The sequence below is a fragment of the Apostichopus japonicus genome, chromosome 4 (genome assembly GCF_037975245.1).
Source record: "Apostichopus japonicus isolate 1M-3 chromosome 4, ASM3797524v1, whole genome shotgun sequence".
NCBI classification, from domain to species: Eukaryota; Metazoa; Echinodermata; class Holothuroidea; order Aspidochirotida; family Stichopodidae; genus Apostichopus; species Apostichopus japonicus.
The window spans coordinates 24,822,429-24,842,766 of NC_092564.1; the positions used below are offsets into that span (position 1 = coordinate 24,822,429).

A 20,338-nucleotide genomic window follows, 5' to 3' on the forward strand; every position below is an offset into this window, starting at 1 on the left:
ATGATTAAATAAATAAGATACATCAAGTCGTCAATAAGATACATTACCCACCCTGATCTAACCCAAAACACTATGTTTAGACGGAAAGTTTATAAAGGAGAATGTACACACGCGTATAAGTTTCTCAGTTCACGATAGCGTTTCTATTGATCGAATGAAGAGTTCGGTCCAATTGAATGGAAGAAATCCATCAATAAAATCTTTAGAAATCCTTTCATTTAATTTTTTCTTATTAATATTAAAATGTGCATTCACACAATTTTTTTTCCATCACAGGTCTGCACAAATTCCGGGCTATGTTTTTAAGCACTGACATATATGTGCGTGACGCGTTAATGACAGATCTATCGATGTCCACAATCCTTGGTAATTCACTGTTGCAAACTTGCATTGTATCAGTGCTACAGATATTTCAGACAAGTATTTGGCGTGAGGCAAGATTTCAGTGGTATTCTTCTGTAAGTAAATTAAATGACTGTAAGCAAAACGGCACATATATGATGGCATTTCCCAAGTAATCACTCTTTTAACGTGTTCGATTACTATTGCAATTGAGTACCGGAACACGTAGTCGACACCTTACGGGAGCAGCCTAATCGGCCTTGAACAGTGTAACGTTAAGCCAAGCCTAGGCCTACACAATTACAGTATTCACTTTACATGACCTAAACATTAGGCCTAACTTAGTCAAAGTATCCTAACAGAATTAACAAGCGCAAACAGTGTGCAGGTCTAATTAAACTCAATCTAACGCATGCATAATTATGGTTTCATTAAAGGCTGCTCAAAAATGGACAATGTGTAGTCTAGTCTAACCAGTCTAAGGTGAGGTGAATGCTTGATCTTTATCGATGTCCACACAAACCGCCCTTAGTTTGAGTTTGTGTGGACATAGGCTAGGCTAGCTAAAGATTGATATAGACAGATAGTTGTTATTTGGTCCTTCTTTGCTCGGATTAGATGTAGTTATCTAGAACTGGTCAGCTACAAGATGAAGAAAGTTACTAGCCTAGGCGGGTTTCAGTTGTTCTCCGCACAGAGTATTTTCCGTTGATTACTTCCCACTGAAAAATTTCTTGTGCGGAAAACAACTTCAATCTTTTTTTTTCCAATTACATGTACATTATGATTTTCTGCAATTTTAGGATATAAAATCTAGGATGTTGAAAATAGAGTATCAAAGAGAGTCGAGAAGGATCTTTAGAATGAGTTAATGTTAGGGAAGTTAAGCTACTTAAAATTTTACTGGAGGCATGGGTGCGTGTGTAATTAAGGATGACGTAAAGAAGTACATGGCAGTGGCGATTGGCGTAACAGGCTAAAGGAGGTTATGGTGTGTCACGTACGTGTTCAATATGTATATTTTTTTCAACAAGTTTACACACCGATAATTTACTATGTTAATTTTCTATAGTTCATAAAACATTTTCTGAAGGGATATTTGTAAATTAATATATGACTTTCCGAGACTGAGTTGTAAAATGTACAAGAATATTGGTTAAGAATAAAGTTGGAAAATTCATATTTTCCTGCTTTCGTTCAAACGCTGAAAACGTTGTAATAAGCAATGGCGCTATTGCAGTATGAAATCACATATTAATATATAAGAACAGCAATGGGAACACTGGCTAAGTTATTCTTAGTAAAAAAAAGCACAACAACAACAACTGATAATGAAGACGACAATGGTGTTCACCGACATTGTTTATTATTTATGTTAGAGATACGAGAGAAGCAACATTTAATGTGCATCATATCCCTCTAGTATCCTTAATTGATCTCCACTATGCAGTCAAATTTTGAAACTTCTGCCATTGCCCTAACCAATACATCATGAGCTAAGAATTTCAAACTACTCAGGCTCTACAAACCTTGAAATAGGTGTATTTAAAACAATTTAACAAAATGTTAACAAAAGTAGGCTAAAATGTCCACGGCAATTTTTTTTAACCAACTCAAAGATATAAAATGATGCAGGCTACTATTTTTGGTTTGGGCGATACTCACTGACAGTTACAGTTTGCTGGTGTGACTTATCTGTCTGCCTGGTATTTTTTGGATGTATTGGTATAGATTGTGCACTAGGCTGGTGACTGTTGACAAATGTAGGGATCCACTAACAGGACAGAACACACCTACGCCTGTTGGTAGGAGGCAAAAAGCGGAACCAAGAGGCAGCTTGAAACTTGTCAAACTGAAACAGAAAACTGTTGATTTATGTCGATTAATTTTTGACAGGTATTACCGGCACGGTCTACGAAAGAGGAACCAACTTGTTAGGTCGGTTTCACCCAAACTAAAGCTAGTGTTCGTTGAGCATTTTGAATGATTGAGCGTTATTGCCGTATATAGCCATTGTGCATCACTTCGAGGTGAAAAATGTTCTACATGTGAATATGGACCATGAAAAGTTTTTATCATTCAGCGAGTATTCTACACTGTATATGACATATAAATAATAAAGCCCATGTGCAAATCACATGATAGGTCTGAAGGGAGGAAGTCAAAGTAACTGGTCCGAAAGTGTTGCATTCTACTTGCAGCAGTCAACAAATAACACTGTAGTTGCGTGACGATCAAATGAAAATTTGTTGGGCAGAAAACACCTTTTTTTTCTCATACATGTACACTATGCTTGTTTCATACCAGTCTAGATTCTCCAAGCGATTGGCTGGCATTATGTCATTGACTGCTTAGCCTTCAACCTGCATGGTTGTCATCTGTTTCTGGCTCAAACATATAGGGGGACCTTGTGTTTCTCCCTGAAGTGGAAATTTGAAATCCTCATCCCTTTCCTCTTCAGACTGGAATTTTATCCGATTCTACGCCGTCTGTCTCAAGTTACCCCCTCCCTCTATCTCCCCTTGTTTCCCCCTCTGTCAACCCTCTTCTCCTAGCTCTCTTCCACCTTTTTCTCCACACCTTCCTGTCTTTGTCCTTCTGCAGTTTATATTTACCCTCTTCCCTTAATCCTCTCTTTGTCCCATTACAGTTTATCTCCTACCTCTCCTCTTCCCCCTGTTGGTTTCTTTCTTCTCTTCCCCCCCCCCCCCTTTTTCTACTAATCCTCTTTCTTCAATCTCTTTTGTGTCCACCCTGCTCATTAACCTGCCTGTATTCTGTGTTTGTATTTGTCCCATGTAGTTTATGTTACTTGTCATGTAGCCTCTGAAGAAGATACTGCTAGGAATCAAAATGTCAGACCCACTTATTTTTACACATGCTTTTATTAGGGATAGTAGTTGTAGTAGCCTCATAGATTCAATCCAAAGTTTGATTTACTATGAAGTATGAAGGATTTTAAGAAACATTGTAGATTGAAAGTTGCTCACAGTTTTTATTGGTAGATGTTTTAACATGATTTAGACACCACACTTTAAGACACCAAAGAACAAATAACGACAGTGCACCATGGAGAAAGATTTGTTTTGACTGTATTTTCGCAATGTAAAATGACATTGATGACGTCATAACTGTAACTGAGTAATCGCGAGAAGAACTATGCGATTAATCAACTACAAAATAAAAAGTCGAATATTACCACTACTGTAACTCTTCTTATTAATATTCAAATGTCATACATTTCAAACACTTTGAAAACATTTTCATTCTTTATGAATGTTAAAATATTAAGAGATGAACTGTTATATGAAAGTTTACTCCACTCCTTTGCACTGTCTCTACTATTTGCACTTGAAATTTAAAAAAATTCCTTCCAAAGCGTCACAATGTTACTGTGAAATTACCCTTTTACTAACTTAAACTAAGTTAAAGTTAGGCCATATGCCTAGGCTAACGATAGCCTAGGCCTAACTTACCATAGACTAGGGCAAATAGGGTGATGGGCAAAGCTTTGGTCCTACGTATTTCTAATTTATTCCAGTTGAGATCTGTAAGCATATTGTTAACACTTCTACTGCGTCAGTATTCATTCATAACCAATCTTGCTGCATGTGGTTGCACTTTTTCAATGGATTCCTTGTGTGTAGTGTAATATGTGTCACATATCGAGCTGGCATACTCTAGCTTCAGTCAAATACAGGTCTTGTATGCAACTTCCTTTGTGGATGATGGACAGTTCCACAGGTTCCTTTTTAAGAGACCGAGGACATTGTTTGCACTATTAACAGATTCTGTGATATGTTTTGCTCGGATAACTCAACACCAAGGTAGGGATGATGTTTAGCATCCTGAAGTACTGAATCGCCCATGAAGTAATTGTTGGAGATTGGCTTCTTCATGTGGGTCATATATATGCATAACTGGACGGTAATTTTAGGTTTTTGATCGGTCCCCTTTCTCGAATATGGCATGTATGATCAGCTGGTCATAAAGCCAGAAACTTAAATGCTGAGTTAAGGTTTAACTAGACTGAGGAATGCTTTATTAGCTGGATACATCCAACAGGTACCAAGTCCCACCCACATCTTCCACCGGTCAGATTCTTCCATTTATTTTAACTGTGGCAAACTCAACCACTGAAAGCTGGGACTTGAACAGGGTACAGTCTACAACAGCATCCATGGCACATTATGGCCCAGCCAGGCATCAGATTGGAATAATCATAGCAATTTGTTATATATGCTTGGCACCACGAAAAACACTTTTTAAGTCCCATAGACTACTCCACAGTTATGCTCAAGTTATATGTACATAGTCCCACAGTCAATATGATACATCTTTGGAGATAAATACCCGTTTATGAAGATCTCATCTCTTTTCTTCTTTCTTTTCAAGAAACAACTTCTACAAGATTATATCATTGGAAACAATTCTTCAAGTAAGTATGACCTCCCCCCTCTCCCTCCCCCTCCATCCCTAGGGATGCACACTTTAATATCAATGTTGACCGATAATTCCCGACCAGATTTAATATCAAAGGAGGGTTGATGTCAGCAATTGATGAAGTCTGAAAGCCTTCTAATAATGATATCGTCTTTTCTTAGTATTTGGTCTTTGTGTTAAAACCATCTCTCATCTCAACATTAGAGACAATGCGTTACTACTTGGGAGAATAGCAGAGTCCCAAATGTCAGATGCAGTCAAATGCAGTGCTGAATAAATTAATGGCGAACTGATCGTTAGAGAGAACTAATTTTTGTTTTGAACAACCAAAGTTTCCCTCCAAGGTCGTCTGACAGTCATGTAGCTTTTAGTAGGAACTATTATTATTATTATTTATGTTTTATGGACCAACCACATGAATGTTTCATGTAACAAAAAAGGAAAGGAGGGGGAATGTTATTAGTTCTGCTCATCGAAATTAGAGCTAAATTTTGTTTTGGATAACCAAAGTTTCCCTCCAAGGTCGTCTGACAGTCATGTAGCTTTTAGTAGGAACTATTATTATGATGATTTTTGTTTTATAGACCAACCACATGAATGTTTCATGTAACAAAAAGGAAAGGAGGGGGAATGTTATTTGTTCTGCTCATTAAAATTACACAGGGCTGAATACATGGCTAACTACAGAACAAGCAGCCTATTACATAGCAGCTCCTTCTTGGAGTAGCTGTAATATTCACTTTTGAGTTGCATTGCTGAAAATTAAATAGGATATTATGGGGTGAAGGAATGTAAGCTGAATTAATGTCCATTTAACTGGGGGGGGGGGATACAGAGAGGGGTGGAGGTCTTTAGGACATTTGCACAATTGATTCAAACTGATCTGTTTTATAATCTGTGTATTTCTTGCAATTTATACAGGTTTGAAACAAAGGTTTTTTTTTTTTAATGTTAACAGTAATGTGTGAAAGTAAATTGCCCGATAGCTGAAAGGTACATAGTTTAAGTAGATTTCTTGTCATGTCCTTTGAAGTAATGTGCACTCACTATATAGGAAATTGCTAAGCAATTGATGCAACCCCAAACTATCATTGGGATTGTCTTGCATATAATAACGATTATTTGAAAATCGTTTTTTTTACCAGGAATCTTTCGCAAATGGCTGACCGAAAGGCAGAGTTGGAGCGCAAGAAGCTGCGTCTGCAACAGATCAGGGAGGAGAAGAAGAGAAAAGAAGAAGATAGAAAAAAGAAAGAGGTATTGTGATTTTCAAGCCCTTTAATTATTATTTTCCAAAGATGTGTGCTGTCAATAAGAAAAAAGTGTTTCCTGTACATGGAATGTAACATAGCTTCAAATAAAATTTTATGAATTGTTACATATTTAGACCGAGATAATAAGATGCACAGAGAAATGTTTTATGCAGATTGATATCCCAAGTAATTGCCATGTAAGCTCACTGTAAGTGTATGATTCTGTACTGCATTAGAACATGTTGTTATGCATGTAGTATGTTTGTTTATATCTGTACTGATAAAAGGTGACACTAGAAATCACATTGTTTAACTGTCAACACAATGCAGAGACACATTATATTCGATGAGTTGTATAATTTGCAAATGTTGTATATATAGAATTTGAGAAGGCTTACCTCTATACATATATATATAGAGAGAGTGCTTGGAAAGGTAAGGTTGAGATGAGATCATCCTCTTAGATTATAAGGTGAATTAATTTATCTGATATGGCATAGTGCAGGAATGATGCAAAGTAACCTACAGTATGAACAAATTGGACATGTATGTAGAAATTACACCAGGCGTGTAGCCAGGAAGTTGCCAAGGGAGGGGTGAACCTGTAGGCAAACTATCAAAGCTAGCGCCACCATGAGTTGGCGCTACGCGCACAAGAAAATTTTGACTGAAAATGCCTCCCAGATCGCTGGAAATGGCACTTCCCAGGCCTTGTAAGTTGCTATCTGAGCTTGAAAAAAAGTATGCTCAAGGGGGGGTCACCCCTTTGCCCCCCCCCTTGGCTAGGCGCCGGAATTACACACACACACACACAGGTATGACATCTACGTTTATGCAGAACTCTGCATTCTTATGTATTATTAACAGATATTCATTTAGCACAACAATAGTTCAACATTGCTTGCTTGTCTATCACTGAATATGCATAGATTACACAAAGGAAATGCATTTTGAACTGTCCACTGTCTTTACACAGCAACAAGAACATGCCTCCAAAGGTGCCCCTGCAGGTGGGTCATCGGAGAGCGAGTTAGAGAAGAAGAGAAAGGATGCCGACGAACTTTTGAGGGATCTCGGTTTGCCAGAATCAGGTGTGTAGGATTTTGGTGCTTCCTGAAACGGCTGCAAATTTGTGAGGCCTGAAATAACCGAAAACAATATTCAGCTTTTGCTCTTTGCACTAGATTAACATGGGAAAAAATGACAGTTTAATTTTATCGCTTTCTTGGCAAAGTGGTCATATGTGTATGATAGTTTGATAGAAACTGAACATTCTAGGGCCACAATGTGTGTTATATCGTAGATGTGGTATGATTTGATTCGCCAACATGCCAAGGTTTTTGGAAGCCATGCATCTTCACCTCGCCCTAAACTTTATCCATGTAAAGATCATTCATGAACATCGCCTTATAGCTAACCTCCTCATTTCAGTCAGCACTTCACACTAAGTTGAAATGTCCCCATGCAATGGATGAGAGTAACAAACAGGATTACTCAATTCAAAATCTAGGGATTTATAAGGGCTGCTTATAAGGGCAAAACACAAATCATATAAGTTAGGTCCTCTTGCTTGTTATTAATAGACTCAGTTAATATTTTATTTATATTATTTTTTATTATATTATTAATTATATATTATGTTACATTATATAATGTTTTATTATATTGTAATGTGTTGTAGTATATTGTATTATATATTATCTTATACTGTATTGTATATATTATCTTATATATATTATATTTTAATATTTTGTTAATAGACTCAGTTAATATTTTATTTATTTTATTTTTTACCATATTATTTATTTTTATATTTTGTTGTATTGCATATTATATTATATTTATTAATATTTTATTAATAGACTCAGTTAATATTTTATCAGTTGTAAATATTGTTTCTTTTTGATCCTGCAGGCCCTTCTACTGCATCAGCTAGTGCAATTAAAACTACTCCTAGTGATGGAGGGGCACAGGTATCTGGGGTTAAGGAACTCAATATTCCAAGGTATAGCAGTTAGTATACAGTGGTTTTAATATACAGTTACAGTATGAATGTGTATTTACATGCAAATTGTAACTATTTGTACTGTTGACCTTTGAACTGAGTGGAAAAGTCTCATATGATTGGATGGCATACTTAGAGATATGCAAATTGACCATTAAACTACTCGTGGGAAGTGAACGTGTGATAGTGTGAGGTGTGCAAACTTTTTCAGCATTGTGTTCACTCTTGTTCTGTACGTCAACGGATCAGTCAAGAATAAACAAAATCGTTGAACATTACATCGACAAATTTGCTTCCTTGTCCCATCCTTCTTGCATCTTGCCAACCCACCAAATGTCAAAATTAAGCAGTATTGGACCAGAGTTGGGGGGAAAAAATACCAACATTTTCTCTCCAAAGCTACATGTTTAATAATAAGAATTTGTAGGGATATAAGTCAAGTGGATTGCCAACATACTCATCAGAACGATGGTGGTTAGTGTTGTGTGGTGATGAATATTGAACTCCCCCACCCTCTCTTGTATACATGTCTTTAGCATGAGGACTACCCTTTTCAAATGTATTGTTGGTTAAGAAGTCGCTAAACAAACCGATCACTCTCTTATCAAAGGACAGACTCTCATATTCCCCTGTTTGTTAACTATTCTTTGTTCTTATTTTCAGTGCCAGTCCACAAAGGAAAGCTAAGTTGTCCTTGTCCAGTGTGAGTTTATCTGGGTTTCCTCCAAAGGAATCCATCTCGTACAGCAAGGAAACGCAGACCCCGGTAGAAACACAAGAAGAGCACGGTATGAGAGTTCGTTTACTGACGAGAGACTTGTATTAATCCAACAAGAAGTGATTATTATGTCCATGTTATATATTTCGCTGGCAATTCCCTGGCTCCAATCACTGTACTGTTTTAAATGGTAGACTCCTTCACCTGCAAAGTATTATCATTCTGTTTTGAGGTGTGATTGGCTTCACAACTTGTCACCAAGCTATTGTGACATACTTCCAGCAGTGTATTTTCACATAATGGCAACCATAGAGAGTTCATTTTTTTTTTTTTTCTCGCAGATGACGAAGACATCTTAGCAGAGACTCCAGAAGATGACCCCCCTGCTGCTCCCGAACAACCAGAGCCAGAGATTAAAGAAGAACCTGCAGAACCAGGTGAGGTTGTCTTGTTAAAAAATTCACCGTTAGTTATCTAACGAGATGTGAATTATGTTTGAAGGAATCGCAGGAAACTTTGTTAGCGGTAGGAAACTGTATTCGCAGTCAATTCTTGACCGGAACTGTAACACAAAAGAACCAGGGTGGCATCCCTGGTTATGCAATTTACAAGATACTGTATCTTTTGACTGGTACCTTTAGTAAAGAAAGAGTTAAACACTGATCATTAATAACTTTAGGAACAGGATTCCTCTGTAACTCTGTTTGTACCACAAAACATGTATTCCTGAGTTCACTGGCTTAGTTCCCATTCTAGCGGAGAAACGTTGTTGCTCTTTGCAAAATTGGCTTCCAAGATGTGAGGTTCTTTTTTCTTTTTTTCTTTCTTATTATTTTGAATTGTTTGCCTTTCAATTTTGTTGTTGTTTGTTTGTTTATTTTTGAACACCATTACACTCATTTCAAGAGTTTGCTTCAAGCACCAAAATCAGTAACATGTTTAGAAAGATATTGGTCTTTTCCTGAGCATAAAGGACTGCATGCGATGGTTGACGCAATTATTTCTACTCTCTTATTCAGTAATCAAAGAATTAACGGAAGAGGAGAAGGAGAGGATAGTTCACTCGGAAGATTTTGTCCGGTTCCTGGACAGAAGTACCAGAGTAATCGAGAGGGCCATAGCAGAGGATGCAGACATCTTTGTTGACTATGGTGGTAATGGAGAGGAGGATGGAGAGGGGTAAGATTGAGTAAATTTGATTTTTTGGGGGGGATAAATTTTGATTATTTGATATTTGATAAAATTTGATCTTTAAAATAGATTGAGTAAAATTTGATTAATTGACTTTTGAGGAGCCTGGTAGATTTTGTTTAAAAGAAATCTTGAAACAAAAATATAGATTCCATATTGATAGAGGAGCTGAGAAATTTTCTAATCGTTCTTTGGACAATCTGCAGTTTCAGTTAAGGTCTTCTTACAGTAAACCTGGTTCTTTTACAACACGAATGTATAATGGAAGTTCAAAATGAATTGAATGTACCTCAGTGGTTGTTTCAGATAATTCTGTGTGATATATTTCCATCAGAGAATGTAATGTAAATTTAAATTGTTTGGTTCCTGAGCATTAATATCTTTTTTAGATTACACAATTTTTACACCCTTTGTTTCTAGGAGTTTGAGGTATTCGCAATATGTAAATTGTCATTTCCCAGAGTTTGGTATGTTCAGCCAATGTTATTTCTGTAACTCAATGACTACAGAGAGGTAGGAAGATTCAAGGATTAAGGGACTGTAGATCTTGTCGTGTGGACTACTGTCGTTCCATTCCGTGTGTAATCTACTTTAAGAGTCTTATCTATCTTTCCAATCAGGGAGCGCGATGCCGGTGCTAACTTATCGCAGAATAGGCAATTCTTTGATGACAGATGGACCAGGCATCGGACAGTGACTTGTTTAGATTGGTCCAAACAGGTAAGGTCCCTTTATCTCAGGCTTCATTCTCTGATAGGGGGCAGATTGTTCTGATTGGTATAGACAGGTGGGAGGCTATCTCTCTCTCTCTTTGGTATGGTACAGGGAATAATTTATCAAGTATCGCATCACAAAATGCTATACAAAATAATAATAAGTAAGTTCTTAATATAGCACCAAATACCAAAAGGCCTCTAGGCGCTTTACAAAACCTAAAACAAATATGTAAAAAAAGACAGAAATCAAAGGAATAAAAAGTCTAGAAAACACATAAACAAAAACTAAACAGTATGTAAAATACGAACACAAAAATCTAAAAACATGAGAAGACTATAAAACAGACCAAAACCTATAAAAAACAAAACAAAGGATAAGCACATAAAATAGAGTTGTACAAAAGTAAAAGTCTAGATAAAAACATGAGTATATAAAAGTGACAAAATCACGTTGAGAAACTAAACAGATTTGTTTTTAAAATTTTCTTAAATATGGCGAGAGATTTGGCAGTCTTTGTGTTGTGTGGTAGGTCGTTCAATCCAGAAATGCAGAGATGTATGGCAGTTTCTGTACACAGGAACAATAGTTAGTAATAGAGAGTAGTACTATAATAACTGAGAGTTATAGAGAGTAGGACTAGTAATATTGTAACAATAATATAGTAACAATAGTAATAGAGAGACAACATTCAGTGCCTTCAAAGCTGCGACACAAAATTCAAACACTTAACTTGTGCCAAACCAGGTTAGCTCTCTGATCTTAAGCTACTCTCTCTCTCTCTGGTAGGATATAACTTGCTTAGATTGGTTCAAATGGTAAGTTCCCTTAACCTTAGGCCTCATCTCTGGTAGGGTGTTGAGTTTGGTTCAAACAGGTGTAAACCCTAATTCTGAGACTCTGGTAGGGTGTAGTGTGAGGACTATTCTCTCATGAGACATCAGGCAGGTTTCTGTAGAACATAATTATATTAATTGATTTTTATCATCAAAAATTTCAAAGTTTTTGAAATTTAAATTCCCAGTAGACCATTCCATTTTTCAAATGTATGATTCAGATGAAATGTTATAATTAAGAGGATGAAGAGGGCAAATATTTCAAAAAAAGAAAAATATGTGAGATAAACAGTTTTGTTGTAAAGGCTTTAAAATATAAGTAACTGACAGTAATTCTAGACACTTTTCTAAGAATGACATGTTCTGTATGGTTTGGTTGTTTTTTTTCTTCCTGTTTTTGAGTAAGGCAGAGAAAGTCACATGATAGTTTTCCGGGGGAGTTATTGTTTTGTTATGGTCTTTTTGTCCTATTGTATGAAATTGTGTATTTTGCTTTGTTGTACTTTGATTGGTCTCTCTCTCTGTATTTTAGGTAGCGAAGCACCCCGTCAAGCCCGCAAGGGTTTTTTTGTTCCGCTTCCTTCACCTCATGTATTATTCAATACTACTTCATGTTATTTGTTATTTGTAAATGTTTAAATGCATGTTGTGAAAAACAAATAAATGAAATAGTAATTAGAAGATGATTAATATGATTTTGTTGTCTGTTACATTCTACTTTGCAGCACCCAGAGCTGTTAGTAGCATCATATAGTAACAATGAAGAATCTCCCCATGAACCAGATGGTGTGGCCCTAGTATGGAACACAAAATTCAAGAAGACCAGTCCAGAGTACATCTTTCATTGTCAGGTCCGTATTCAATTTATTCAGTCAACGCATTGATTACGTTGTAGTGTTTATGGTGCGAAGAAATTCTGAAAGTCAGAAATGTGATTCATAATGGTTTGCAAAATTATCTCGTCATCTTGTTGGTGAAAATGTGGGGAGCTTAGAAATCTACAAAAAATGCTTCTACTTGGTAATAAGGGAACTAAAATATTGAACATTGCCTGTTTTGATTGCAAAGCGGTAATTGATAAATGATGTTTCTTTATCATTGCATTGCAATTTGAGGTAAATTTTGATATTTAATGGAAATGCACCATATGATGTGCCAACATTATCCATCCTGACTCATCATGTTCCATTGCAAATATTCTCAATAACAATTTTGAGGAGGGCCAGAGGTAAACAGAGATTACCAAATCTCACAATATTTGGATTAGGCACTTTGGAGGGTAGACTGTGAGATTATTCATGCCTGAGGCCTTAAGGGCCAATAGACACGATTAACAGACTGCCTCAGCCTTAACAGTCAATATACACGATTATTGCAAGATTGTGGACTGATCTTTTTTTCCCCGTGCCAGATTGAACATTTTCCGTGGGCTGGTCGTGGCTGGCATGTCACCTGTTGAGAATTCCAGTTTTGTTATTTATCATTTTGACCTATTCTCTTACCCATTCACATTCACTGTGTTTTCAGATTGATTGTCTGTACAAATAATACGTTCTGTTTAGTTCTAGTTTATCGTCTTGTCTCTCTTCTCCGATATTAGTCTTCAGTGATGTCAGCAGGTTTTGCTGATTTCCATCCAAACCTGGTCGTGGGAGGCACTTACTCTGGTCAAATTGTCCTCTGGGACAATCGGAGTACCAAGAGGACCCCTGTCCAGAGGACCCCTCTATCTGCTGCTGCACACACAGTAAGTGCCATAAAGTTAATCCAAGTACAAGGTTAATAGGCAGTTATACTTGGAACCACAATGTCCTTGTCCTTACTTGACAATTGAACCAATTGGTAGCAGGTGTCTCTTAATACTTCACATTATTAAGTGAAAGGCTGGTTCATATCGTGAGGAATTGCTTGATTGTGCACTACAGTATTGTTGTTGTAGTTTCACTGTATCATTACAATACTGTCATTACAATGTTACTGTCCTTTAATGTTATTTTATTATAACTGAAGTGTTATTGAATTATTACTGAAGTGTTATTAAATTAATATTTTACTGTTATTGTATTATTACTGTAGTGGTATTGTATTATTACTGTAGTGCTATTGCATTACGCCTGTAAGTTTATTGTATTATTACCTTAGTGTCATTGTATTATCTGTAATGTTGTATTATTGCTGTAGTGTTATGGTATTATAACTTAACTGTTATTGTATTATTACTGTAGTGTTATTGTATTATTACTGTAGTGTTATCGTATTATTACTGTAGTGTTATTGTATTATTACTGTAGTGTTATTGCATTACGGCTGTAAGTTTATTGTATTATTACCATAGTGTATTATTACCGTAATGTATTATTACCGTAATGTTGTATTATTGCTGTAGTGTTATTGTATTATTACTGTACTGTGATTCTATCATTACTGTACTGCTGTGTTATAACTGTACTGTTATTTTATTATTACCGTAGCTTTATCATATCATTACTGTAGTATTACAACATATTTACTGTACTGATTTATTATTACTGCAGTGTTAGTGTTACAGTAGTTACTGCAGTGTTACTGTGGTTACTGCAGTGTTACAGTAGTTACTGCAGTCTTGCTGTAGTTATAGCAGTGTTACAGTAGTTACTGCAGTGTTCATATAGTTACAGCAGTGTTACAGTAGTTACTGCAGTCTAACTATAGTTATTGCAGTGTTACAGTAGTTACTTCAGTATTCATATAGTTACAGCAGTGTTATTGTAGTTACTGCAGTGTTAATTTAGTTACTGCAGTGTTACTGCAGTGTTAATATAGTTTTCTGCAGTGTTCCTGTAGTTACTGCAGTGTTACAGTAGTTATTGCAGTGTTCCTATAGTTACTGCTGTGTTACTGTAGTTACTGCAGTGTTACAGTAGTTACTGCAGTGTTACGGTAGTTACTGGAGTGTTACTGTAGTTACTGCAGTGTTATAGTAGTTACTGCAGTGTTACAGTAGTTACTACAGTGTTACTGTAGTTACTGCATTGTTAATGTAGTTTTCTGCAGTGTTACTGCAGTTTTACTGCAGTGTTACAGTAGTTACTGTAGTGTTACTGATGTTGAAAACTAAGAGTGAAGTGCAGGTCATCAAACATAGACTTCACAAAGCAAATTATATTTTTTCTAGAATAATTGTAATAATTTGCTCTTAAAACAATTTGGTTTTGGTAAGATGAACTTTTCTGCACATATGTAGCAACCTCCACTAGTACAGTGTACCTGACAAAGTATATGTCTTAAATATTTCAGTGGCAGCTTCAATTACTCACACTAGTATAAGAGTCTGTACATGTTAATGTTTACTATTTGTTTTTTGTTTTTCATTCCTTTGTCTACATATAGCATCCTGTTTACTGTGTGAAGGTAGTGGGTACACAGAATGCTCACAACCTAATCAGTGTTTCAACTGATGGTACAATGTGTTCCTGGAGTCTGGACATGCTTTCACAACCACAGGTTGGTTTTAACCCTTTATTGATTGTGAAGAGGTCACATGCAGCGTTTGATTTTCAAACGCAACAATGCTCCAATCCATATCATTTGTGTTTGAGCATCTCATTGCTGAAGAGATAATATATAGACATAGCTATCGTGCAGTATGCATTGAATTCAAACACAATGGAGTGTATATTCTTACCCACCCAATAGTACAATCAGTCAGCAATTAGACTTGTTTCTATGATGGCAATAACAATGTTAGCCCAAAGCTTTATATGCAAATTAGTTAAGGGCTTATTCACATCTGCTATTAATGTGTTTTTGAGGTTCTAATAATTGTCAACATTTGTTTTTGCATAATTAACAGATTCATCTCAGTTTTGCTGTGTGTGAATTATGCGAAACAATATCTTTGTTTTTTTTATGTCTTATTGTGGCTATGTACTTGACGTTACCAGCGCCAAGCTGTTTTAAATTTGATGCAAAGTGGATTAAGAAAATCTGTTTGACTTGACTAACAAGTTCCCTGTCCACATGGTTAGATATGTTTAGATGTGGCTGATGTCATTTTAGTAAATTTGTGGCTTACATGATTTTTTTTTACTTTTTTTTTTCCATTTTCAGGATTGTATGCAGTTGAAGCACAAACAGTCAAAGCCTGTAGCTGTAACCTGTATGACTTTCCCACATAATGATGTCAACAACTTTGTAGTTGGTAGTGAAGATGGATCTGTGTACACAGCTAGTAGGCATGGCAGGTTAGTTCAATGACTAGGTGTAGTAAGCAAACATGGCTACTATATCTACTTTGATTCAAAAATTCACCAAAAATGCCTAAAACTGCAACAAAAAACAAAATGTCACAAGGCAAAATGATCCACTGTTTTATTATGTTTTGTTTTTGTTTTTTTGTTTTGTTTTGTTTTTGTTTTTTTTAATCAGCGAGATTGAGTATTTAAATGCATACTCATAAATCATAAATTCACCAAAAATGCCTTAAACTACAACCAAAAACAAGATGTCCCAAGCAAAATTATCCACTGTTTTATTATGGTTTTTTTTATTTATTTTTTTATTATTTTTTTATTAATCAGCGAGATTGATTATTTTAATGCATACTACACTTTCTGTAATTGTTAAACGTTATTTTTGGAAAACCCTAGCTACCAAAAACTATGGAAGAAGAATATTTTGTTTTGAGAGAGTTTGTTGATCTAGTCATTTTCTGTTTTCAAATTTTCAAAGTGATAAAACACATACCACCTAACCCCCCCCCCCCCCCTTCCTTCCTACTCTCAAAACAGTATATATCAAAATGGGAATGGACATAGATGAAAAGGACGTCAATTTGAAGAAAACTTTTTATGTTTATTTTCTGTCCTATTTACTGCATCACATCATTAACGTCTTATTCGTTTCTCTCCTTGCAGCAAAGCTGGTATTAACGAGGCTTTTGAAGCCCACCAGGGCCCGGTCACAGGTATTGACTGCCATCAGGTCCAGGGTCGGCTGGACTTTTCACATCTCTTCCTTTCCTCTTCTTTTGACTGGACCATCAAGCTCTGGAGTCTAAAGGTCTGTTTTCTTCATTTCATTGGATGTTAGTTTTACAAATATCTATAAATCTGGCTGTTTTTTTTTAAAACTTGTGGGAGGCGATATTTGTGTGCTGCTATCTGTATTCCCAAGTTTAGACATTGAAAGAATGATGCCTGGCTAAATAGGTACTTATGACACCAATCAGACAGTTTCTCTTTTTAAGATTCTGGGGAGTAAGAAATGGCACCTCCCAAAACACTTATAAAATGAAACTACTATAGATAGTGTAAGCAGTTACCATGGCACAGGTCAACCAAATATATTACATGTGGGGAAGGTGTCTCTGGGCCACTATGGATCCCTATGGGAACTCATCTAGAGTTGAACTATCTACATGGGAAAGGTACAGCAACAAGTCATCATCACTTCAGGGAGGGGGAGGGTGGGGGGTTGTCCAATACTTGCAAAATGCAACATACAAACAGGGTTATGTTAATTCAATAAAGTAAGAATTTATTAATCTTCACCAATTGTTACTTTAAATATGAAACAAACAAATTTGTAATAAATATTTATATTAATCTCATTTATTATATCCACCCTTGTTAATTTCCTTTCTCATTTCTCTCTAAATCATCCTTTAAAAGCATTCTAGAGATGATTGATAACATATACCAATGTCCCCAAAGTAATGGCTTAAATGGACATATATGATAAAATTAAGCTGGACAATCAATAGATAACTTCTTCTAGTTGTCAGATTTTCATTCTGGTATGCTGATTTATAATAGAGGGCGCTCTTCGTTAATGAAATTGTCTATGAATCGGGTCATCTGTCATTCTCTCTCACAGCACTCCAGTGCTATTCATTCCTTTGAAGACAACAGTGATTATGTTTATGATGTTCAATGGTCACCGGTTCACCCGGCGCTGTTTGCTACGGTCGATGGAATGGGAAGGTTGGACCTCTGGAATCTCAACGAAGAAACAGAGGTGAGGCAGGAGTCTATTCTAAATGGACGGTCATAATCCCAAAGGAAATCCTAAAACTTGCCCAGTAGGGGTCTCGGTCCTTTATTCATGAGGGGAAGGCGGTTCATTACCGTACCTCATTCGAATAAAAGGTGGATTTATAGGGTCGTTCTGAATGCCAATAATTAAATCCTTTTGTGATTAAAATTGGCAGTATAAAGTAAACTTGGTAGGGATTCAGTCCCTCTACCTATGGAATTTGTGTGATGTATCTACCACAGGCCATGAAAATGTAGTTTCTGACATTAGCCATGCTACTAACAGAAAACAGATCTCTCAAACTTTTTAGTCTTGATTTGCTGTTATTCTTTGAGGGAAAACTCTCGTTGAGATTCCATTTTAAGTACTTAATTTCTAAGCAAGTGGTGATCTCCTCTCTCCCCGGTTATATTAAATTATCTTGCAACTTTAACTGTTAGGGATATTTTTTTATGATTTTTTTGAATTTTGAAAATGGATATCATGTAAATGGTTTGTTGAGAAGAAACGTGATCTAATTTTGTTTGGTATCGTTTGCAGGTGCCCACCACCAGTGCCACGCTAGATGGACAGACAGCTATGAACAGACTCCGTTGGAACCACAGCGGACAACAGATAGCGGTGGGTGACGACGAAGGACGAGTGTGGATATACGATGTTGGAGAGGTAAGTTGAACTATTGCGCCCCTCTCAATGATAATTGTGGATATACGTTGTTGGAGAGGTAAGTTGAACTATTGTGCCCCTGTCAATGATAATTGTGGATATATGATGTTGGAGAGGTAAATTGAACTATTGCGCCCCTCTCAACGATAAATTAGTTGCCTTTGGTCAGGAAAATAAGAAGTTTAATTGCTTTCTACATGATTCAAATTGATACTATTGTGTCAAATAAAAAAAAGTGTGGTTTAGTATGCAAAGTATTTTACCTAGGTTACCCTAGATGATGTGGAAAGTGTTTGTAAAGATCAACCCTTGTATTTGTCTGGATTTAACACATAATCTATACACGGTGGTAGGCTCAGTATGTGAAAACCTATTCTTAAACTTGCAGATAGGTGGAAAAATTATTTCCGCCATACTTTAGCACAACATTGGAATTTTAGTGGGGTACAATGTAAACCCTAAATTTTCCCTTCCTTCACGTTTGTTGTTTTAGGGCCTTGCCCAACCCCGAGGAGATGAATGGACCAGACTAGCTCAGACTCTTGCAGATATCAAGCTTAACAGCAACAAGGATACAGAGGAAGGAGTGAATCGATAAGAAGAAAGATGTGACTCTATCCTTATTTGTGTAATGTGCTTAAGTATATAATATGTGCATGTTCAGTGCAGTTTTCAAGCAATGCCACAAAGGCTGTTAGTTTTGTATGGTAGCCAGATCGGTTGCAAAGTTGTTGTCGGAAACAGGAATATGAATATGGCCCTTGCATTACAGTAAAGTGGATATTGATTTGATTTTAGTTTTGAAAAGCTTCTGTAGAGTGTAGGCCCAAGTAAGGTTAAATTAAGCAAATGAGTAGCAGACTAGATTTGGCAAAAATTTGAATAACAAATGATGGGTGAGGGGAGGATTGGGAGAGGGAAGATTGTTTTAAGGTTCCCATGGTATAAATGAAAGGTAATTTATCAATCAATTTTGGCTGCATTTCTCTGATGATCAAATCAAACAGAACTAAACATAAATAGAAGAAATGCTTTGAAAAGCTTATGTAGATTGTAGGCACAAAATATGGAAGCACTTTTGTGGTTTCAGTAAATAGTAAGCCAAATTTTGGCAATTTGAATAACAAATGAAGGGTGAGGGGAGGATTGGGAGAGGGAAGATTATTTTACATGGTATAAATGAAAGGTAATTTATCAATCAATTTTCGGCTGCGTTTCTGCGATGATCCAATTAAGAAAAAACTTAATAAGGAAAGGAGAAATGCTTTTTAATTTCTCCTATTGCTTTCCTCAATCATGAAAGAATCCAATTTGTGAATGTTTTTTGTGTTTTTCTTTTTTGTAGGTTTGGTATTTCTTTCATGCATTCTTGCCAGGGTTCAACAATGTAATTAATCATCTATGCTGAAGCATTCTTTAAAAGGTGCTTGGGCCTGATAATATTTCATCAAAATAGGTAAATGTTACAAATTGAAAGAAAAAACAATAATTAAAAGAAATGGGAAAACGAAAAAACCTGCAAAAAGTAAGTTTTGTCATTTGAAATGGGAAAACCAGTTTTGATATAATTTGAGGCTCCTGATAGTTGGAGTCGAAATTTTGGCGGGAAGTCTCTTTCCCACAGTACTGTCTGCTCCTGCAGGGACATTCCTCTTTGAGTCGCTTCTGAGAGGTATAAGACAATGTTGAAAGGCAAATCAGCTAGCCTAACACATAAACTGTGTAAGTAATTGATGCCTTAGCTTAAACAATCACAGATGCCTCCTTCCCTTGCCAGAGGCTTACAACACTTCAAAACCATCTGCGATCCCATTAAATGTTTGAAAGTAGATTCCTCGGAGTAGACCAAGGATTTTATGATAAATGTTTAGTCAACAAAGTTGTGAAGGCTAACAATCCTACTTAAACCTCCTCAACACTTTTTGAAAGTGGATTTCTTGAGAAACAGAGGCCAAAACATTAATACAAAAGTTTTCGTCAACAACAAGCTTTGTTTCTTCCTTTTGTGTGGAGCTGATTCAATATCAAAGTATTTTTTATTAGGTTAGGTAAACTGTGCTTGTATATTTGTATACCAACAATATTTAAATTGTGTATTGTATGCTTACTGCTTAATGTCTTAAAATAAATTGGTGGTGATGAAAAGGGATGTTTT

General features: G+C 36.2%; 1 protein-coding gene across 2 annotated transcripts; it reads left to right on the top strand.

Moving 5' to 3' along the window:
- Positions 1-325: 325 nt before the first annotated feature.
- Positions 326-20,332, top strand: LOC139966905 (cytoplasmic dynein 1 intermediate chain 1-like). Of its 2 annotated transcripts, XM_071970375.1 has the most exons (17): positions 348-458; positions 4,738-4,780; positions 5,931-6,042; positions 7,015-7,129; positions 7,953-8,043; positions 8,707-8,831; positions 9,103-9,198; positions 9,781-9,940; positions 10,573-10,672; positions 12,228-12,353; positions 13,103-13,249; positions 14,872-14,985; positions 15,592-15,725; positions 16,398-16,542; positions 17,359-17,499; positions 18,058-18,183; positions 18,677-20,332. In XM_071970375.1, the coding sequence occupies exons 3-17, from the start codon at positions 5,944-5,946 to the stop codon at positions 18,779-18,781; spliced, it is 1,824 nt and encodes a 607-aa protein (XP_071826476.1). In that variant the 5' UTR covers positions 348-458; positions 4,738-4,780; positions 5,931-5,943; the 3' UTR covers positions 18,782-20,332. The 2 variants fall into 2 exon arrangements, with proteins under 2 accessions (XP_071826477.1, XP_071826476.1); XM_071970376.1 differs by lacking the exon at positions 4,738-4,780 and having other exon boundaries at positions 326-458.
- The last annotated feature ends 6 nt before the right edge of the window (positions 20,333-20,338 follow it).

Bases quoted from the DNA above. Each gene is read 5' to 3' on its own strand.
- LOC139966905 (XM_071970376.1), top strand. From the start codon at position 5,944: ATGGCTGACCGAAAGGCAGAGTTGGAGCGCAAGAAGCTGCGTCTGCAA. The intron at 8,832-9,102 runs GTATGAGAGTTC...TTTTTCTCGCAG, and splicing joins AGAAACACAAGAAGAGCACG to ATGACGAAGACATCTTAGCA. The intron at 13,250-14,871 runs GTAAGTGCCATA...GTCTACATATAG, and splicing joins TATCTGCTGCTGCACACACA to CATCCTGTTTACTGTGTGAA.